This window comes from Tigriopus californicus, chromosome 11 (genome assembly GCF_007210705.1).
Source record: "Tigriopus californicus strain San Diego chromosome 11, Tcal_SD_v2.1, whole genome shotgun sequence".
NCBI lineage: Eukaryota > Metazoa > Arthropoda > Copepoda > Harpacticoida > Harpacticidae > Tigriopus > Tigriopus californicus.
Genome location: NC_081450.1, coordinates 12290288 through 12308821, shown reverse-complemented (window position 1 = coordinate 12308821; position 18534 = coordinate 12290288). Strand labels below are relative to the sequence as shown.

Here is an 18534-nt window from a genome sequence, read left to right as displayed (position 1 = left end):
TGTTCCATGCTCACTCGAAGAGTCCATCCTGATAAAGTGGCAAAAGCATCCACATCAAAAGGTATCTTGGAGTTTCAGGAACGTTCATTATATAAATCCAATAGTTCCGGACGTCTGTGGTGGCAAATTTGGTGGCGTTCTCTCTTCAGAAGTCTTATCTACGATTCTGTAACGGAAAGTAGGGTATGGAACTACGGATGATTCACAAGCTCATTGAGGAGCCCTCTTCTGAGGGCAGTGCATCAATAATTCTCTAATTAGCGGAGACATCCAACAAGTTCCAAAGGAATTCTAATGAAGAAAGATCCTTTACCGGGTCGATACCGAACTGATTACCCTCACATGTAGGGAAAATCTTTGTTCCATTAGAGCCTTGAGCACTGTATGTGTTCCAATTGCTCTTCCAGCCACTTTTGGACCAGTGTGACTGAGCGAGGTTGCTATCTTCAGGGTAATTAAGATGTCTCGTAGCCATAATTCCTCATTTGCCAGCTTCCATAGGGACCCCTTTAAAATGGAACTGACTTTGAATAACCAGAACAGAATGGAGAACGATGATGATGTGAATTCGTCCCCCTAAAGTCCAATTGAACCTCTGATTGCACTGGGGCGAACTCGAGCAAACCCATCTCAACTTCAGCTCTTTTCCCAACTTTGATTTGTCGTTGTTGGCTAGAATTCATGTGGTTTTGTATTAAATCCTTAAGTTTGGAATACCGTTGCTTTTTTTTTCAGGGTTGATGAATTCAACTTGATTTAACTTTCAAGTCTTGTCAATGGCCATGTAGTAATCAACTTATTTGCCATACCAGGTAGTGTATCAAATGTATTAATATGTCAAGCCATGTTATGAAAAAGGGTTGTCTTCAGAATTGATGAATCGAAGAAAAATCCTTTTCTCTTGAGGAAAGGACAAAAAAACCGACCTGTTCGTTGTCAAATAGATAATTGGATGTAGACTAGGCTGTCAAGTTGTAATCCATATATAAAAAGCAGTCTGTAATTAGGTTTTTAATCCTTGGAAAATGCAGAATTAAAGCTTCAATATCCCTGATCTGTCGTGCAAGTTTGCAAATGTCAAGTTTCGCTTGACAAGAAATACAATATCGAGAATCATTAGGCTTTTTGCAACTTCATAAAATCGTCACAAGAGTCCGATGAAAGTGTGTAAACACTTGCTCATCAAGAATGGGTGGTACTGGTAGGTACCTAATTCCTATTCCACGTTCCTTGAACCATTCAAGGTTGAAGGAACTCCACCCTTGAGAGCAAACATAACTTGTGGGTGTGCTTTTATTTCCCTTGGAATTGTCCAAAAGGGGCGCTGAAAGGGGATCATTACGACCAAAGTCTAAATGAAATAAGTGTTGAGAGGCGAAGGACGAGAATGAAACAATTTCGTTTGAGAATTTTCAAGCAGGATTAATCCAGCATTATGGCATGTAGTATATTGTGACAATCCGATGATAGGAAATCGGCCAAAATTATCAGGTGTTTTGAGTCATAATGGATACAATTTACAAAGAAATCAAGGTAAATTTTCATCAAAATAGTAGGCGTTACACAGACCAAGCATCTGAATTAAGTAATTTCGTTCGGCCTTATTAACATGAATTCATCAATAATATTCCACCAAATCTACGCAGAGAATAGCCATAACACCTAAGAGGGGGTTCCGAAAACACGTAAGAATTCTGGCTCGCCCTCAAGCCAAAACCGACTCGCGGGCGCGTCTTTTCCCCTTGTTAGGTGTGGGTGTGCGTGCGTTATAGGAAAGGGAGGGAGGGGAGGGGAGGGGGGGGCTGGGAACCGGGCAAATGGGCGAATGGGATCGGGGGTTGGAAGGTTGGAACTGACTGACTGACTGACAAAGGACCAAGAGACACGAGGATCTCGAGAACGGCCGAAGAAGGGCAGGAAACTTCCTCTTCATCGTTCGTTTTCCCCGGTAGTTGAGCTCGACTCGCCGGATTGACAACACTCCACACATTGCTCGTCAAATGTTAAGTGCATTGCGATCCATTCAGTGGTGGCATAAAAAAAAGTTTCGCTCGAAAATTGGTGGGGGCACTCACTCACTCTGAGCAGTAACTTTTTTTTTCCTCGCTCCCGCTCTCTTTGCTTGGTCATTCGACTAGATTCCCTTGATTGACAGGGGTCAGGGAAAGCTATTACGAAGTGAATACAAATAAAGTTCCTTCATAGTTCCGCCATCTCTCCCGGACTGTCATAAGCTCATCACTTGATTGACACTTGAAGTGCAATAATTCCCTAGTTAATCCTCGGATCGTCGGCAGAAAACGCTCACGATCCATGATCCCTGGATCGAGTGGAACAAAGACCCAGTGCCAAGCTAACGGCGATGCTTCCTTGAAGATCCGTCAGGTGAAGAAGAATTGAGGAAACAGTTGGGAAAACAACGCTCTCCGAGGACAGTTGTTGAGCTGGATCCTGGAAAACAGACAAAGTGTTGTTGTGTCTTCGAGGCTTAAGGAGGACATCATGAGACTAATCCCTCGTCAATCCGCATTCCATATCCAAATCAAGGGTAAGTCCAAGAAGCCAAGGGATGAATTCAAGCTCAGTCTAAGTTGGCATCATGTAACGGAAAAGTTCGTTCAGCAGTATCGTCATTTCGGCTGGCTGAATTTATACATTCCTCCCATAAATGGTATACTTACACTTAAAGGCCTTCGAGCTTTTAGGAAACGTTCTGAACCACTAGAACATGTTGCCTTGGCCGATGTTCGGATTAGAGGTAGAAAATAAAGTCGAGAAAGGGACCTTAAAGTTTCAAGGCTTCTTATTCACTTATGTCTTGACGAGGCAAAAGTAGGCATTGGAATCTTTTTCGAAATCAACAAGTGTTTGTAATGCGGCACTTCAAGAATTTCAGTAATGGAACCCATTCTCATTACTCAATGAAAGCTCCAATTGGGAACGTGGGGTCAATTTAAACACGGTCCAGTCTCTGATATGTGTAAAATAAGCCCCTATGGGGTAGATGCTTACGCTACAGTAAGCAAAGCATTGCAAAACCTAAGGAAAAAATGGAAAAAATCTGAAAAGAGGGACAGACAGCAAAGTTTTCCATACGTCATCTTTTCATGCGAGTTGCTACTACGTTGTGCTGTTGGTTATTGTACTCGTTAGTTTTGTTGTTGTTTCTTAGAAGAAACTATACGCTCGAACAGGATCAGTCAAACTTTGCTGCTTGTCGTTTGTGAACTTTTCGTGATCATTCGATTTTTCGGCGGCCTTTGCTTCACTTACTTCTACATGTTAAGTTCGCCGATCTGACATGGCAAAATTGGCAGCCATCCTGGAACCTGCCCCCTGCCCAGCACATTTGAGATTGATTCAAGCACGAAATGTCTTTCATGTTAGGCTTTTGGCTAATTTTCTAAAATACACCAGCTTGTCTGAGGTAGAAAATAGAGACCCTGATATCGATGTTTTCAAGATGTTCCCAAGATCCATTAAATGAGGTGTACACTATAAGGTCAATTTCATGTCATCAATCTCGTTATAAATGACTTTTCCTTGAGTAGAATTATTACTCAGTTCTGTGACAGTTTGACTGTTTAATAACTGTGAACCGTGACTGAGTGAACATACACGATTGGAAACGAAAATAGACTTTCGTTTCCTGGCTCTCATTGCGTAAAGAGGGGAGTGTCAATATTAGCCGGATTTTGAAGCTCGGAATATGCAAGAACAACAAGCAATGACAATGTGTCGAAAATCCTACTCACACGTTGGCCTTTGGCGAAGATTGGCTCGTAAGACAAAACTGATGAATCTACCAGGAACGTTTTTCTAAGCAGTTCGATCATCGCCTTTTTCTAGAACCCTCCTTTGAGTGTCGAATTCATGCGTGACCTCCATGAACCTGACTTCATGGTTGTCTTGACCACCCAAATCATTCGTCGCGGTCATTTTCGAAATCAAGCGTTTTCCATCTCGTTAGCTTGACTGGAGGAACAAGACTTGGCATAGTGTTTCACTCTGAATGTTTTGCATTCAATGAAGTCTTCTTCCACATGTCTTGAGCCACCCCCGACTCCCTCGTTGTTTCCCCTCCATCCCATGACAGCCGTTCCCCCAGGGGGAATCCATCCCGAACCCGGGAAGACTCGTGAAAAGCCAAAGAAAGAGCGATTCACTCGTGATGATTTTGATTTTTCCGAGAGTGAACTATGCAAACTCGGCTCCAGTTAGGTACGGACCACGAGTACCTCTCAGGGCTTGTTACATATATAGAGCCATAAAAAAACTTTGTCCAAAACAACCCCCTTTCCTTTTTTCTTTCTCCCTCTTTGGCTCAAGAGTATTGCACACGAGATATAAGAGAATGGTATTGACTGATAAAAATCTGCAATCGACCCGAACCACCAACAGAATAGCACTCGTTCACGGCATGCCAAGCTCTGAAGAATGACTAAATCGGACCAAGGGTAAAACCAAACTCGAAAAAGAGAAAATATTCATTGAAAGTCAAGATTACGAACTCAAGTGCAAAGCTTTTTGCAAAAAGTGCCCTTTCCATTTTTGAGAAATAAATGTTATTACAATATTCATGGAATTGCTCATGGTATATCACAAAGAACAACATGTGAAAATTTGTTCCAAAACTGTGTTAGCATCCCTTAAAAGAAATTGTATGATTTTGCGCCTTTTCCCATCGTGAAATGTCATTTTACTTTGTCAGGGTGGTCGGTCATGAATAAGTCAGGCAAAAGGGGTGGTTGTGATGTTCGCATTGATAATGCCAATATATCCCATGATTGACCAAGACTCCCTCTGTAGACAAGAAGCTAAATATCGTGCCAAAATAACTAATCCTCCTTTTTGGTTTTTGGTTTCCAATCTACGTCTAAGAATTTGGGCTCGTACAGCATAGCCCAAACCTCTTCTCTTTCTTGGCCCAAAACCACTCGGAGTGACAAGTGGCTGATGTATTATTTAGCCAGATCTGCTTACGGACATGCATCTCGAAACGGACAGATGACTGCAAAAAAGTATCAAGAAATGCACCCAGGCCAACTCAACAAAGTGGCACTTTATCTTGTTCACTCTTTCTAGTCACACTGGAATGATTCTCTCTTTGCTTTTCTCGCTAGAGGGCGCACTGGTTAAAAATGCGCCATTTTCACAAATCGTTCAACAGATTCCTATAAAGTCAGTATTCCACGAATGGTCGTTACCCCCACAAAGAAGTGTTCATTTTTTCTCCAGCTGGCAAATATGAGATTGTTTGTCTTGTATCTGTCATTGGAGTGGAAGACCATTCACTGCGCTCAGATTTGAAGACTGTGAAGGATTGTATTGTTTGGCAGTCACCACTACTATATTACTCATCATGTCTTTGGGGAGGGGGTGGAATCTGGAAACGCATCTCATCGAGAAGGATCCATTCTATTCTCATGGAGATGAACACCATGAGCAAGAGAGTCGGCCAGAGCCAAACTTTTTTACCCGACAAGAGCCGTCCGTGGACAGGGTTCACTCAAGAGCGTAAAATCCTGAAAAGCCACACGAGATGACGAGTCAAAACCAATCAATTTGTCCATGGTTGCCTGTTTCAGTCGGTCCCAAAAGTGAAGTGGTTCTCCATGTGCTCGTCGCTTGGCACCAGATTGTAGACAAGATCCCGAAGAATGAGCACAACGAATATCTAACACAACATAACACACCACACCCGCTCAACCAAAAAAGACCCACGAGGACACGGGTGAAGGAAGAAAAACTTACCCAATTTTTGTCATTTGCAAGTCCAATATGGTTCTTGCCACTCTCTTACATTGACTCATTTCTCCATCCTATGGGCGCACACGTTTGCCCCAGAGGCTTCTTGACATCCCTTTTAGGCACCAAAAACGGTTCCATGTTTGAGTCAAAGCAAATCCCAGATTTTTTGTTCCACTCTCATAATTAGGACCCAATTTCGAAATCGATTGGTTTTATTAGTGGGACTCGTTAGGAGCTACGCGCATCTCTGAGTTTTGAGTGACTGCATCAATTCCATCAAGATCTTCTGGAGGCCTCCCTTGCTTGTCTGCATGCATAAACGAATGTATGTCTCTCTCCTGAAACTGACTCTTGTTCTCACTTCCGATGAAATCAAGGTTATTGTTCCTTTTCCTCGGCAAATGTTCCACTTGTCCAACCCACGTGTGGTTTTTTGAATATTTATGGCCTAATATAGGGAAAATGGGAGATTTGCTCCCTCCTTCAAGACTTGTCCAAACAGTGGTGAATGATCCCCATCCGTGGTCGATTTCTTTGTTTTCACAAGTCTGATATTAGATTCCTCTCTCCCGGACTGCTGTTCACCAAGCAAACACAATTCACTTGAGATCTGTTTCAAACAAAGATGGTCCACTTTCATCCCTCGAAACACTGCCAAATGTCAAAAGGGATTCATTGGCCTCTCCCGCTCATGCTCCTTCCAAACTGACCGAGAAAAATGGCTCGGTTCTCGTCAATGGCTACTCCCATGGAGCATTGGGAACAACATCAACCTCTCCCGAAGGTGGAAAGACGGCTCAATTTCCTCAGTGTAGAAAACAAGGTACTTGGGCGGTGGGACAAGATTTGCTCCCGGCCTCAAACAAGTGGTGTTTGTGCTCGAAAGGACGTGGTTCACTCCACTTCGATAGGAGTCTAGTAGTGTAGTGTATCAACATCCATTCCCGACTTAACCCTGGGGGCGAGAACGAGGGACCAAATTTTCCAACCGCCAGAAAATAGACACAGAAGTTGAGAAAAATCTTGCGAGAGAGTGCAGCTTACTTCTTGAAACTTCCCAATCAGATTAAGAGACCTCGAAAAGGGGGTTGTAAAGTTGCGAAGACAAAACCCCCAAAAAGGGGAGAAACACCCCCCCGTCTTTGTTCCTTTTTTATGATCCCGGCCAATATTGACATGTGTCCCTCCTTGGGGGCACTTTTCCCTTCGAGAGGGAACATGTCTTGTTATTGCAAATTTACCCATGGCAAGCTTATTCATGTCTAGACTCCCCTTGAAAATGATGCACTACTTGATCCAGGGCCTGAAACTTGGAATGAGGATATTGCGGTTGTACGTAATATCCCAGAATGAAGAGTTGCAGGTCCGTGATGGAATAAAGACTCGCTAGTGCTCCCAATTGGCCAATAAGAGTTGACAAAGTAGATGAAATTATGAGCCAGGTTCACCCATAAACCTCCACGTAACGAACTCAAGCCCAACTTGGTTCCTGTTCTGTCTCCAAACCAGGGTCGCCCTGTTCCCATTTAACTTTTCGACTCGGCCCTCCCCCCGACTTTCAACGGAAATTTGGCATGTTTGGTTTGTAATAAAGTAGACAAGTAGGCGAATGCAACCTCTTGAGTGGGGGTGAAGGAAAACATAGAGCTGAACACAAAAAGTCCACATTCAGTGAGAGTGAGAAGTTTTCTCACGACTTCAAGACGAGCTTGTAAACGCATCATTGGCTTGGCGAAATATGACGAGCTCAATTTTCGAAAAAAAGAAGAGCAAGAAACAAAGCTCTCTGAATCCTTCTTGTATTTAAGGAGGCGAGTGGAACGGAATTAGAACTACAAGACCAGAAATCATGAGCAACGAGACAAAAGTTTCCTTTTCTTCCTTGTTCTGCCATTTTCTTGCTTTTTGGAACTTTTCTTAATGATTCCCATCCAGTAGTACTTTGGGTAGTGTTCCTCTGCTGGTTCATCGTCCTCGTCCCAGTTACTTTTAATGGCACCCTCAGGGAGTGGGACACCCCGGAACACCCACCCAAAAAAAGGATTCTGGATGTATAGGGTAATAACTTGGGAGCACTGACTAAAATCTGGCACAATGGCCTTGTGGCACACCACAACAGCTTTGTACCCCATAGGGCGACGCTAACCATAATAAATCAATTTCGTTTGAGATTTAGGCATGTGTGGGTATTCAGCTTCACGATAAGAGTACAAACATTTGATCACTATCGAATATTAGTGTGTACTGTACAAGTTAGCTATTGAACTTATTGAACTTACCTATGGCGAATGCACGGTACATTCTAAATCAATATTTAGGGTGCCTTAACATTCAATTTTTTTCGTCCATCAACTGTTACAGCATCTTGGTTTATTTTCATGATTGATGACAAAATAGCATCTTATCTTAAGATTCATTATTGATATCTCATTTCTGAACAAGGTGTTTCATTTTTGTACAGTGATCCCAATCTTATGAACCAAAGAGCGATCTTATGCTCCAAATGTGGTGGAGGTTCTCGGTAGTTATGACATTGGGCAAAATCGGGCCATGAGGCCTCTTTGAGCTAGAGTGCTGGTTTGGCCTGGCTCTTCCTCGTTGATGGGATGGTTTTTTGTAATGTATATGGAAAAAAAGTTCGTCTCTGCCCTTGCAATGTTGCGTTTGGCGGGAGAGCCCAATCCTATACTCATTATAGGATCAGTTCCAGACCAAGAGAAAAGAAGTCTAAACACTACTGCAGTTTACCCATAGATCGATAGATTATTTCTCTCACTCTCTATCCCTTGCCACGGCTAGCCAAAGCAGGACCAAGATAAATGTAGTGGGTGGTGTCTGGTTTTCAATTTCAAGTTGTATTTCTCTTGGGGAGGTCAAGCGTACATCCAAATGACGACCTTCGGTTCCACTGAAGTTATCACCACGCTTCAATTCCAGACAAGTGACATCTTGAACTTGGGGTAATTGAAAACCCGCCACTCTCTCGGCTTCTTCAATGCTACAAATTGCGGAATGACAACAATCCTGACATTTGATCTTTGGGTAAAGTCACTATCCTGGAACTGGCGGCGCCGAGCTCCGTGTTGCTAGTGGCTTCATAATTTGAGTACCAGGTACATTGTAATTGAGGCTAATTTTGAGTTGCGAGGATGAGGCGGGGCTTTATTTGTCGAGTCATAAAAACAGAATATCTTGGGCAAACATGGGGCCACGTAATTTTAGATGTAAACGGAAGGGACATGCATATTTCATGTGTGCTCATAATTGGAGCCCATGGAAGGAACAAGGCCATCGCGTGTTCCCATTAAATCTGTTTGCTTCTCGAGGACATTGCGGTGTGAAATGCGGCGGAATATGAACTCAAAACTAACCCGGGATTGTCCCACCTGCCCAACAATAAAGGCGCGATGTAACCATATGTTCATTGTGTGCTGTATGAACGTCACATATTTGTTTGGAACACTGTGGACAATGACGTGCACGCGATGATGCACAAATGGAACCCTTAAGGGAACAAAACAAGGAAATGTTGGTACTTACAATGATCATAGGTCAGAATTCACTGCAGTCATTCCTGTCCTATTATCAGGGATGGTTAGGGTTAAAAAGGGATACTGTGGACGTCGCTTCTACGAAGGAGCATACTTCTAAGAATATATAAATCACCGATACGAATTACAATCATTTTGGACAAAACTTTAATCCGTGGCAGGTTTCGAAATGAGTTCTACTTTCGAAGGTGGGATTCGAACCCATGCCCTCTGAGGAACTATGTTATACTTCTAACGGGTAAAATAGACCCCACGGACACCAAAGTTCCTTTGATACAGAAAATTTTCCGATTAATAAATTAAATCAAAAGAAAAAAATAATGTTGCCCATTGGCGTGTTAAAAATTACAGATGCGGTAAATTTTATAAATTTCAGAAAGATCTAGTTTGAGTCGACATTTATGAAAATGCTTGCCTCAAAGACTGAAAGACAAAGCAAGAGACGATCAGGTATGGCATTTGAAATCTTGTTTTCTTAAGATATAAACTGTCACTTTAACCTAAAATGATCTGCATATTTCACCATCAAGGAACTATCTTAAACTCTGTTATGGATCTGCAAAAAAATGTGTTAAATAAAAAAGGCTTGAGGCGAGTTTACCGCCCATTATGAGTAAAAAAAAACAATTTGGCTCGGTTGACCACCGACTATAGCACAGTTAGACCTCATTCATTGTTGTACCCATATCCGTTACAAGTTGAGTTGCAAATCATATTTCGTTCATGGGGCTATAAATGGGCGCAAAAACAAAAAAGTTTTTTGAGCCTTTCGTTGACAAGGCTGTGATTAAAGAAGACTCACTTGCCCAAGTGCTTGAGCCTTGGGCTCTGAATCATAGTGTCAAAATCACCGCACTTAATGAGACGTCTCGATTATTACAAAAGCAGTGTCAAATGGAGTCTTTGTCGGTTTTGCAACCTCTCTCTCTCTCGGATTCCTTAATGCGGTCAACATTAGGAGAAAGCGGAACCTATCGATGTTATTCCTCCTCATGATTGAGTAACTGTCCAAGCCCGACACGATCATCAGTCAAGGAACCCAATGGTTAAAATTCAATTGCATACACACCGCATGAACCCACTCCCAAATGACAACGTTGTTTATCATTTACCTCGCATTTTTCATCCACCCCTCAATTGTGACCCGGGAATATCAATTGAGACGATCCCAATGTCGCTTTTGTATTCATGATCTAGTTGGCAAGTGGCACTCGTCCAATTAATGAGGTATTCAAAGGAAATATGGAAGAGAGGGGGGGATGATTGGCAACTTTCAAAAGGATCGATCCTCTTTTTATCCTCTTGATCCCATCTGCCAAATCAAAGGGTCTGTCCTTCACACTTGCTTTTTTTGCCTGGGATTATGTGCAACATCTTCTGGAAACGGACTCAGAGATTCCCCGCAAAGCAAACCTATTTTGGGATTGACTATGAGTAGAGACAAGGTGATCATTAGATGTCCAACTTTGTCATTGAATCGCTTGAAGCATGGGGAATTCCTTGTGTCCCTGGGTTGGTTAACAGAGGGGGGAAATGACCTGCCAATTGTCAGCAAATTAACTCGTTGCTTCGCTGGGCGAGTGAGAGGGGATGAATGTGCATTCCAGATGGAACTCTGGAACAGGCAGGGTGGCTCATTTATCCAACAAGGAACAACAAGAGAAGGAGGAGGAGGAGGAAGGGAGCAGGAAGGGGACAAAATGCAGATTGCTTGGCCTGCAACGTGTAATTTGGATCATTTGGACCCTCCAAAGCAAAACAGTCTGGTCCCATCAAAACTGTTACTTAGAGACGATGTCGAATGGTTGTGGTTGTGATTTTCACAAATGCATCGGCAAATAAATAGATTGTATTAGACATTTCAGAGCTGACATTCAAATACGTTTGGATGGGATGCCACTTGACATTGAGGTTTTTTAGGCTTTGCTTTATTGTGATTCCGATATCCTGGCCTCAAACTTATTTGAAAGCTTTCACCGGGGTATCGATCACTAAGTGAAATGGCACCCCAGTAATAGTTCTTTTTCTTTGGACACGTTCCTTTTGAAACATTGGACCTTGTTCTACCATCTAGTGGAGGTCAACGCACCGGGCCAAAGTTTGGCTGAGAGTGCAGTTTTACCAGTGTTTGGTGACAGAGTTGTCTATAAACTGGATAACTCAGAGCAATGGAAGGCTCCCTTGAGACTTGTCAGTCCAACCCATGGAGCCGAATTCCACCCCTTTTCTTCTGTTCTTCTCTGACAGGAAAGAGGCTCTCTCTCTTTCTCTCTCAGCTGCGAAAAGAGTGCTATGTAATTCCTGGAGCGAGGAATCCAATTCTTCCAACTTTCTTCGGAATCGTCTTCGTTGGTTCGTCGGCAAATTGATCCGTGGTTCCAGGCTTTAACCTTGGAACCTGGGAGTTCAAGGACTGGCTTTGGCTTTATGACTTCGTACATCCCTACCTCATTATCATTTGAAAGGACTTGAACTCATTTATCAATCATTTCATGAACACGGTAGACATTAGGGAGCTTGCTTCTCTTGGGTTCGGCTGGTTTTCCTTAGTCCATACTCCAAAGAAGACGTGTTTGTACATTCAAGAAGAAACAGAACAATCTTGGAAATCCTGGAATGAGCTTGAATGAACATTTAATTGTTGTTATGCCCTCCTCAAAACGGCTCCGTTCCAAAAAATGTTTTATGGCCAAATTATGTAGATGAAAGTCCCGTCGTTCAGACGGAATGACTCACAGACAACCACGTCCTAAAAACGACGCGACCGGGTGCGATTTTGTGATCCTGAAATTTAATTATCCCACAGCTTTGGCCAAAGACCCCGAGAACGAGAAAAAGGGGGAGGGAGTTTTGGGCGTGGAGAATTATCTGTGAAAATGGGAAAGGAAGAAGAGGTATAGTTGGCTATGGGCGAGGGTGGAGTGGGTAAAACACCGGGGAACGTTGCCAAATTCATTTCAATAATCCCCGAATTGGAACCAACGTTGATGATACATTAAATAAATCGTATACTTACACTCCCAAGGGAACTGGATCAGTCAGTCCCGTCAGCCAGCTGGCCATCTGACCATCTGAGACAATGGAAGATTTTTCACACTGCATATTCGAGTTTCAAGAGAGGTTCTTTGAGCTTTGGATGAGCATTTTCGAACCTCATGAGATGGAGCTAGCTATTGATGAAACCGCTAATGAGGCAAGTGCATCATATCTTGATGCATTTTCTGATGGCGTAGTGTACGTGTATATTCGAGGTACTCGGAAGTTGCGAGGGTTTCCAAATTAGGCTAGTGTGACCACATTTATCTTAATTTCTTCAAGGATGTGGGGGGACATGATAAAAAGTTGGATGAGGAAGCCTCTCGCGTTGTGCCTCTTTCTGGTTTCTTGACTTCGAACTCACAGAGTAGTAGAACACTAGCATCTATTCGAACATGAGAGCAAGCATACCAAACATTAACCACATGTACAGTACATCCACGGATAGTTCCCCAATGTTCGTCATTCTACTCCCCCCTCTGGCCTCACATCATAGTACATGGTAACTAGCAAACTTGGACCAACTTCCAAGCCATTTTGTGGCAGATTCGAGTTGTTGGATGGAACGTCACAAAAGCTAAATGAAAAACAACTGTTTTCCTCCAGAGATCTGGGCCGCTTTTTTGCCCTGTTGTCTTGTTGGTGGGACGTGTTTCTAAATGAAAATAACGGCTCCGCCCTCTCCGTTGTTCGATTCTTGGAACCGAACAACCCTTTCTGCGTTCCTCGGGACCGAAGTGAATATCAACCAAGTTCGACGTTTCCCCTTAGTCTACCTTCCCTTCTTGTGGGGTGTCGACCTCCCGCAGGTTCTTAGAGTCTAGCCATCACCCATCTGTACGTACTACATATAGTGTGTGTGCTCAATTCAAGGTAGAGAGAGGATGGGCGGGACATCCTCCTCTCTCTCTCTCTCTCTCGGTCGTTTTGACGGAATGATCCGGGAAAACAAATAACCCGGATTAGGCTGATTTCCACACCTCATATCCTTTGTGTTATGGACCCCCGAAAAGTGAGGGCGGAGGGAGTACTAGAGATTTATTTATCCGAGGATCAATCCTCCTCGTGGCGTGTTTGTTCAGCGGGGATTCCTTGTTTCCCGATGGGGTGAATGAAGTCATTCGAGAACAACGAGAAGCATCACCGGTTTGTCCGATTGATCCAGGGATAATCTGTTATGTTAAATGCCGACAAAAAATGAGCCACGGCACTAAATTGTTGACTTCATCTTGGGTGGTGGTGTTGGTGGTGGTGTTCGAGATGAAATATAAAAAGGCGATGCTCAAAGCGTTTAGCAAAGTGACGTGGAGCAAGATTTCCCTTCATCCTATGTATGATGGATTGACGCGTGGTTGTTTTCCTTGAGCCTCATCGAAGATGATAAAGCCTCGATACAAGAACTTGGACTGTATATCATCCCATGGGTTGCCCTCTAGCCAGTTCTACTCTGTTGGCTGGTTCACCGACACTTTTCATCCATCCTCTTGTTCCTTATCAAGACTTTCGCGAGCAGCCTTCAAGGATATGAGAGACAACAAACAGAGCCACATTCTGCGAAGACTTTGTGGCTTGAAAAATGGGATGGACGGTCCATGATATAGAATACCAGATTTGGAACTTGAATCTGAATCATTTTGGGGGGACGAAATGCTTCTTTTTACAAAGGGAGATTGGTAATCGGGTCGGAGGGGATACCACAGAACTACCTAATGGGAGGCTTCTGTCGTGATGATGATGATGATGTTGATGACACATACTCCATTTATCATGCGCTTTTCCTCTATCTTCTTCGGAGTTACATTTTCGTTTCAGCCATTCCATTTTGTCTTTCTGTTTTAAGTGCTTTTAGGGGTCCACGGAGGAAAACAAACAGAAATGAGCCATTTCAAGCTCGTGTTGGGTTGCTCGAAGATTTCGTTCGACTCGCACGAACTGCTCTTGTCCTTTGAACGGGCTTTCGAGCAACAATACACGGTTGACCAAACATGGACTGAACATTCCCCGGAAAGTTTTGGACATATCGAGATTTTGATTCATGACGAGGAATGCCGTACAAAAAGTCATATATCCATGCCCAATGTTGCCCATTTGCCCATCGGATGAAATAGCGTCTAGGACGAAGGAAATGGGGGAGAAAGAGGGACATTGACCAAAGGGGGACAATGTGGGACATTTTGATGGGACTGTCTCTGGGCGTCGATGGTGGTGCTCTTGTTAGTTCTTGGAATGGCTGGGGTGGTCTTCGATAAATCATTTTCATGCCTCCTCGGGAAGAAAACAAAATGAACTTTCTTCCGTTTCTGTCAAAGATACACAATTCACGAGGGAGAGGTTGGTGGAACAATTGGAACAACAAGTCATATCTAAGAAATCTAGACCTTGTAGCACCGAGTTCATCCATTCCTGCGCTGCTTTGTGGGAGGAAATGCAAGTCACTGGCCAAATCAACGTGGTGAAAGGGCGTGTCTCTCGTTTTTCCTATCTTCTTAGGAGGGGAATCAAGCCCCACTGGGTTCTAGTAATCCACCCACCCAATTCATTCTAGGGGGCAATTTCTTTTTACGGCAAAGTAATGGAAGGGGTCTCTTTTTGGAACCATCCCACAAAGAGGAATACCAACACTACTAGTACATGCAACTAGAACACCAACCACAGCAACAACATCATGCACACTTTCGGTTTGAGTGAATGAACACGGAATGGTGGGTGGTTGTTGCCATTATAATAGACGGACAATAGGGGAGAAAAAGATCAGACAACTGCTCGCTACACTTGATCAATGTTCACAGATACCCACGTCGACGTCTGAATTAAGCAATGAAGAGACCACAGGGTTGAAACAACTAAATCAATCATAACAATTCAATTGCTACGATATCTTCTTAAAGCTGATTTGGGAAAAAAAGACCCTTAAGTATACATTTTAAATTGGCATGTAAGCTCGCCTTTTTCTCTACCTCGGTGAGTTGATTTTAAATAGAGCTCGATTGGCAACTGATATTCTAAACAAACGTACTATGTACATTGTTCCAGCTAAACCCGGTTCACTTCTATGCTTGGAAAGTGATGTTCCCAAAAGGAGGAGGACCTCTGCTCACTTGATTCCTCACTGCAGAGACGGCCTCTTCTGGATCTTGGAGCATTGGCCTGAAAAATGAGACAATCTGAACGTATCTCCACATGTTTCCATACAATTGGGCACTTTGCATAGTAGATGGAATCCAAAGATCAATGCCAGCTAGTCAAGCTCTCTGTTGGTTTGGTGGTTACACAAAGAAACCTCACTCATCAAGTGGATTAAAAACTCGAGCCGGGATCAATCAACCCGAATCCTTCACGTGGTAGAACATGTAAAGAAGCAATGCACCTGAAAACAAGCCACTCATATCCCTTGACAAGGGAACTCAAAACAACATTAGCTTTTCACAGACGCCAGAAGACGTCAAGAATGATTCAATAGGCGCTTTTGAATGGCTCTCGTGCCAGAAAGAAAGCAAGAGAAAAGACAGGGAAAACATGATGGGAAACTTAAGTTGGTAATGGAGATGTTTTGGTCTTGATCCCATTTTACTTGAGCGACGAACGAACGAAGGAACGTCTGACTCTCAACCGTTCTCTCGCAGACGGCATCAATCATGGGTTGATTGATGTTCAAAAGAATTCGAGACACATGGCTATCAATACTGAAAAATGTCGAGTGGATTGGAAAATTGAAATCAATTCAAATGGAATTGGGCTCACGAGAAGAATGTGTCTACACGATTCCTCTCTGGCCATCTGCGAAAGGTCAACAACATGAGATCACACCTCTTGACTCTCAGGTCGTAAATCCGGCCAAGTCAATAAGCCGTGACAATAACGATCACTTAAAAGGAGATCAAGGAATGTAGGCAATGTTTCAGGTGGAACGTGAAAGCGTTAACAAGACACATTTCTCGGATTGGGCTTTTCATACTCCTAATACGAGCCAATTTGCAAATCAGGATTCGATGACCAAATCCTGGACAACTGATCTCGTTTGTAATTGTGGTGTGTTCGTGCGAATGACCAGGGAGAGCTCAGTTCCTCATTGGGGAAAAACAAGGGGAAACGAAACGAACGAGCGCACGTGTTCATGCCATTCCGAGAACATTCATTCCTTCATTCGCTTTTTCTTTCTTTCCTTCAATCTTTCGTTCCCTCTTGAAAAATAGAAACCCACGTTTTCGTCAGAGTTCTCCAATGAGTGTGACGACTAAAACAGAGCCCGAGTCAAGAGCCTGCCAAAGGTGGGTACACTTGGAGTAATTTTCAGTGCACTTGTGTCAAGTCCCAGGTCTTTTTTCAAGATTATAGCTAATTTATTTTTTGTCCAAGTTTTAAGAGCGTAAACTAAGAAGCACAATAACCAGTCGTAACGGAAACGAGCAATTAAAAAAAGCACAAGCCGTCTTGTGACATAGAGAACAGTCAAAATGAAACTACGCAAAGGGCAACCTTTTATCGATTTTTGAACTTATAGTCAAATATGTTTCAGTGAATTTTTACCGATATTTACCCTTTTAAATGTAAACTATATCGCACCTAATGTCTTTGATCCCGATACAAATAATGGATTGACACCGATCATCTGTCATGTCACTTAAAAAGGACCACATTTGCTTTAGTTTTCTGCCAAAAAGATGCTTTTTGTTTCTTTAAACCCAACAAAACTATTGGTAAGTCACTCTCAAACCTTACACTCTAAAACACGAAAATCAAAACAAAATCAACATTAAAAAAGAGAACAAAACTATTGATTAATTTATACGTTTAATTTTCAAAGGAGCAGCTAATTTTTTTTCACTATCCTGGCACATATACTCATCATGATATTTCAACGATGCTCGTGAAAAACCCTCGGAGAAAAACGCTACCCATCTTTGCCATCTGATTTGAGCTACCTCCCTCGGTTAACACATGGTGGCCGAGCCTCTGTATATCTGCAGAGAGCATTCCAGACGAGTCCAGTGAGGGTCATTTGTTGAAAGATCGAAGAAAAGATACAGACCCAGAGAGTCACAACAACCGGACCAGGCTCAACCCTCTCTTTCTCCCTCTGTTTCGCTTTCTTCTTTGAACTTTTGGAAGCGCTTTGGACCCGCGAGAAGCAATCGCACTGGTCGAGCAGCTTCCAGGGGAGAAAATAGAAACGAGGATCGAGCCAATTTCTAAATAACATTAGGCAAGCCCTTGTCCTCCTCGGGAATCGCATTTGTACGTCCCGAGGATGGGGTAATGGTCATAAATCCGACAGCTGGAACGGGTCAAGGGAAAAAACGCTCAATAGCACGACGGGCTCAAGGGTGAAGATGAGTTTTTGGAATTGGTTTCACAACGAAAATGTCCACATTCCGCTGTCAAATACCATCACGGACTTCGTTGTTCACAGACCGTTAGTTCAGCGCTATTTCCAATTTCTCTTGGATCTCTCTCTCTCATTCAGGACTTAATTGTTCCTCTGCAATTCTCTTTTCCAGGTTTGTTCCTTCTGATGTTGGTCACTTTTTGTAATGCAACCCCCCGAAGATCCAGAGAAAACGCCCAATCCCATCTCGATCGTCTCAGTCCGTATTTCAGAAGCTCCCAGAGCGTTCAAAAGGCCAAAGTCCACGAGACGGTCGAGTTCGAGTGCAATGTGGCCAATCTGGGTAAGTTCGGATGGATCCTGATTTCAGTTATTGGAACACCTTTTGCTGATCTTACGTCTCTGTTGATCCAGGCAAGAATATCATCACGTGGCACAATGTGAGCTCGGGACGGATCATTTTCGCCGGTCCAGTCAACATGTTCCAAGATGAGCGCTTGAGGATTGAAGAAGGGGGCCGAGTCCTTCATATCAATGAGATTACCGAATACGATTCGGGGGCGTACAAGTGCCAAGTGGAGGTGAAGCTGAACCCTATCTTCCTGGAACATCACCTGAACGTTTTAGGTAAAAAAAAACTTAAATCACAATCGTATCGTTGTTTGATTTTCCTGAAAATTGAATAAACCTCATACCACCTCGTACCTTTAAAATTGAACATGTCCGTGAAGCAAGGCAGACATTTCATTCAAGAAGAAAGCAAAACTTGTTTGCTCTTCGAAACGGTTCAACTCCCATGGAAAGAACTAACATCGATTCTCTTCATCCCTAGTTGACACTTCGCAAATAACCATTGCAGTAGTAAAGTAT

At 43.1% G+C, this 18534-nt stretch overlaps 1 protein-coding gene across 2 annotated transcripts in view; it reads left to right on the top strand.

Annotated features, from left to right (window-relative positions):
- Window positions 1-1977: 1977 nt before the first annotated feature.
- The window catches only part of LOC131891129 (lachesin-like), a 24357-nt gene continuing 7800 nt past the window's right edge, over window positions 1978-18534 (top strand). Inside the window, exons 1-3 of one of the 2 annotated variants that reach the window (XM_059240644.1) lie at window positions 1978-2548; window positions 17837-18007; window positions 18079-18291. In XM_059240644.1, coding sequence (XP_059096627.1) covers window positions 2503-2548; window positions 17837-18007; window positions 18079-18291 — 430 coding nt within the window. In that variant the 5' untranslated portion in view covers window positions 1978-2502. Of the gene's footprint in view, window positions 2549-17319; window positions 17752-17836; window positions 18008-18078; window positions 18292-18534 lie in introns of those variants that run through there. The other variant, XM_059240643.1, reaches the window with a different exon arrangement.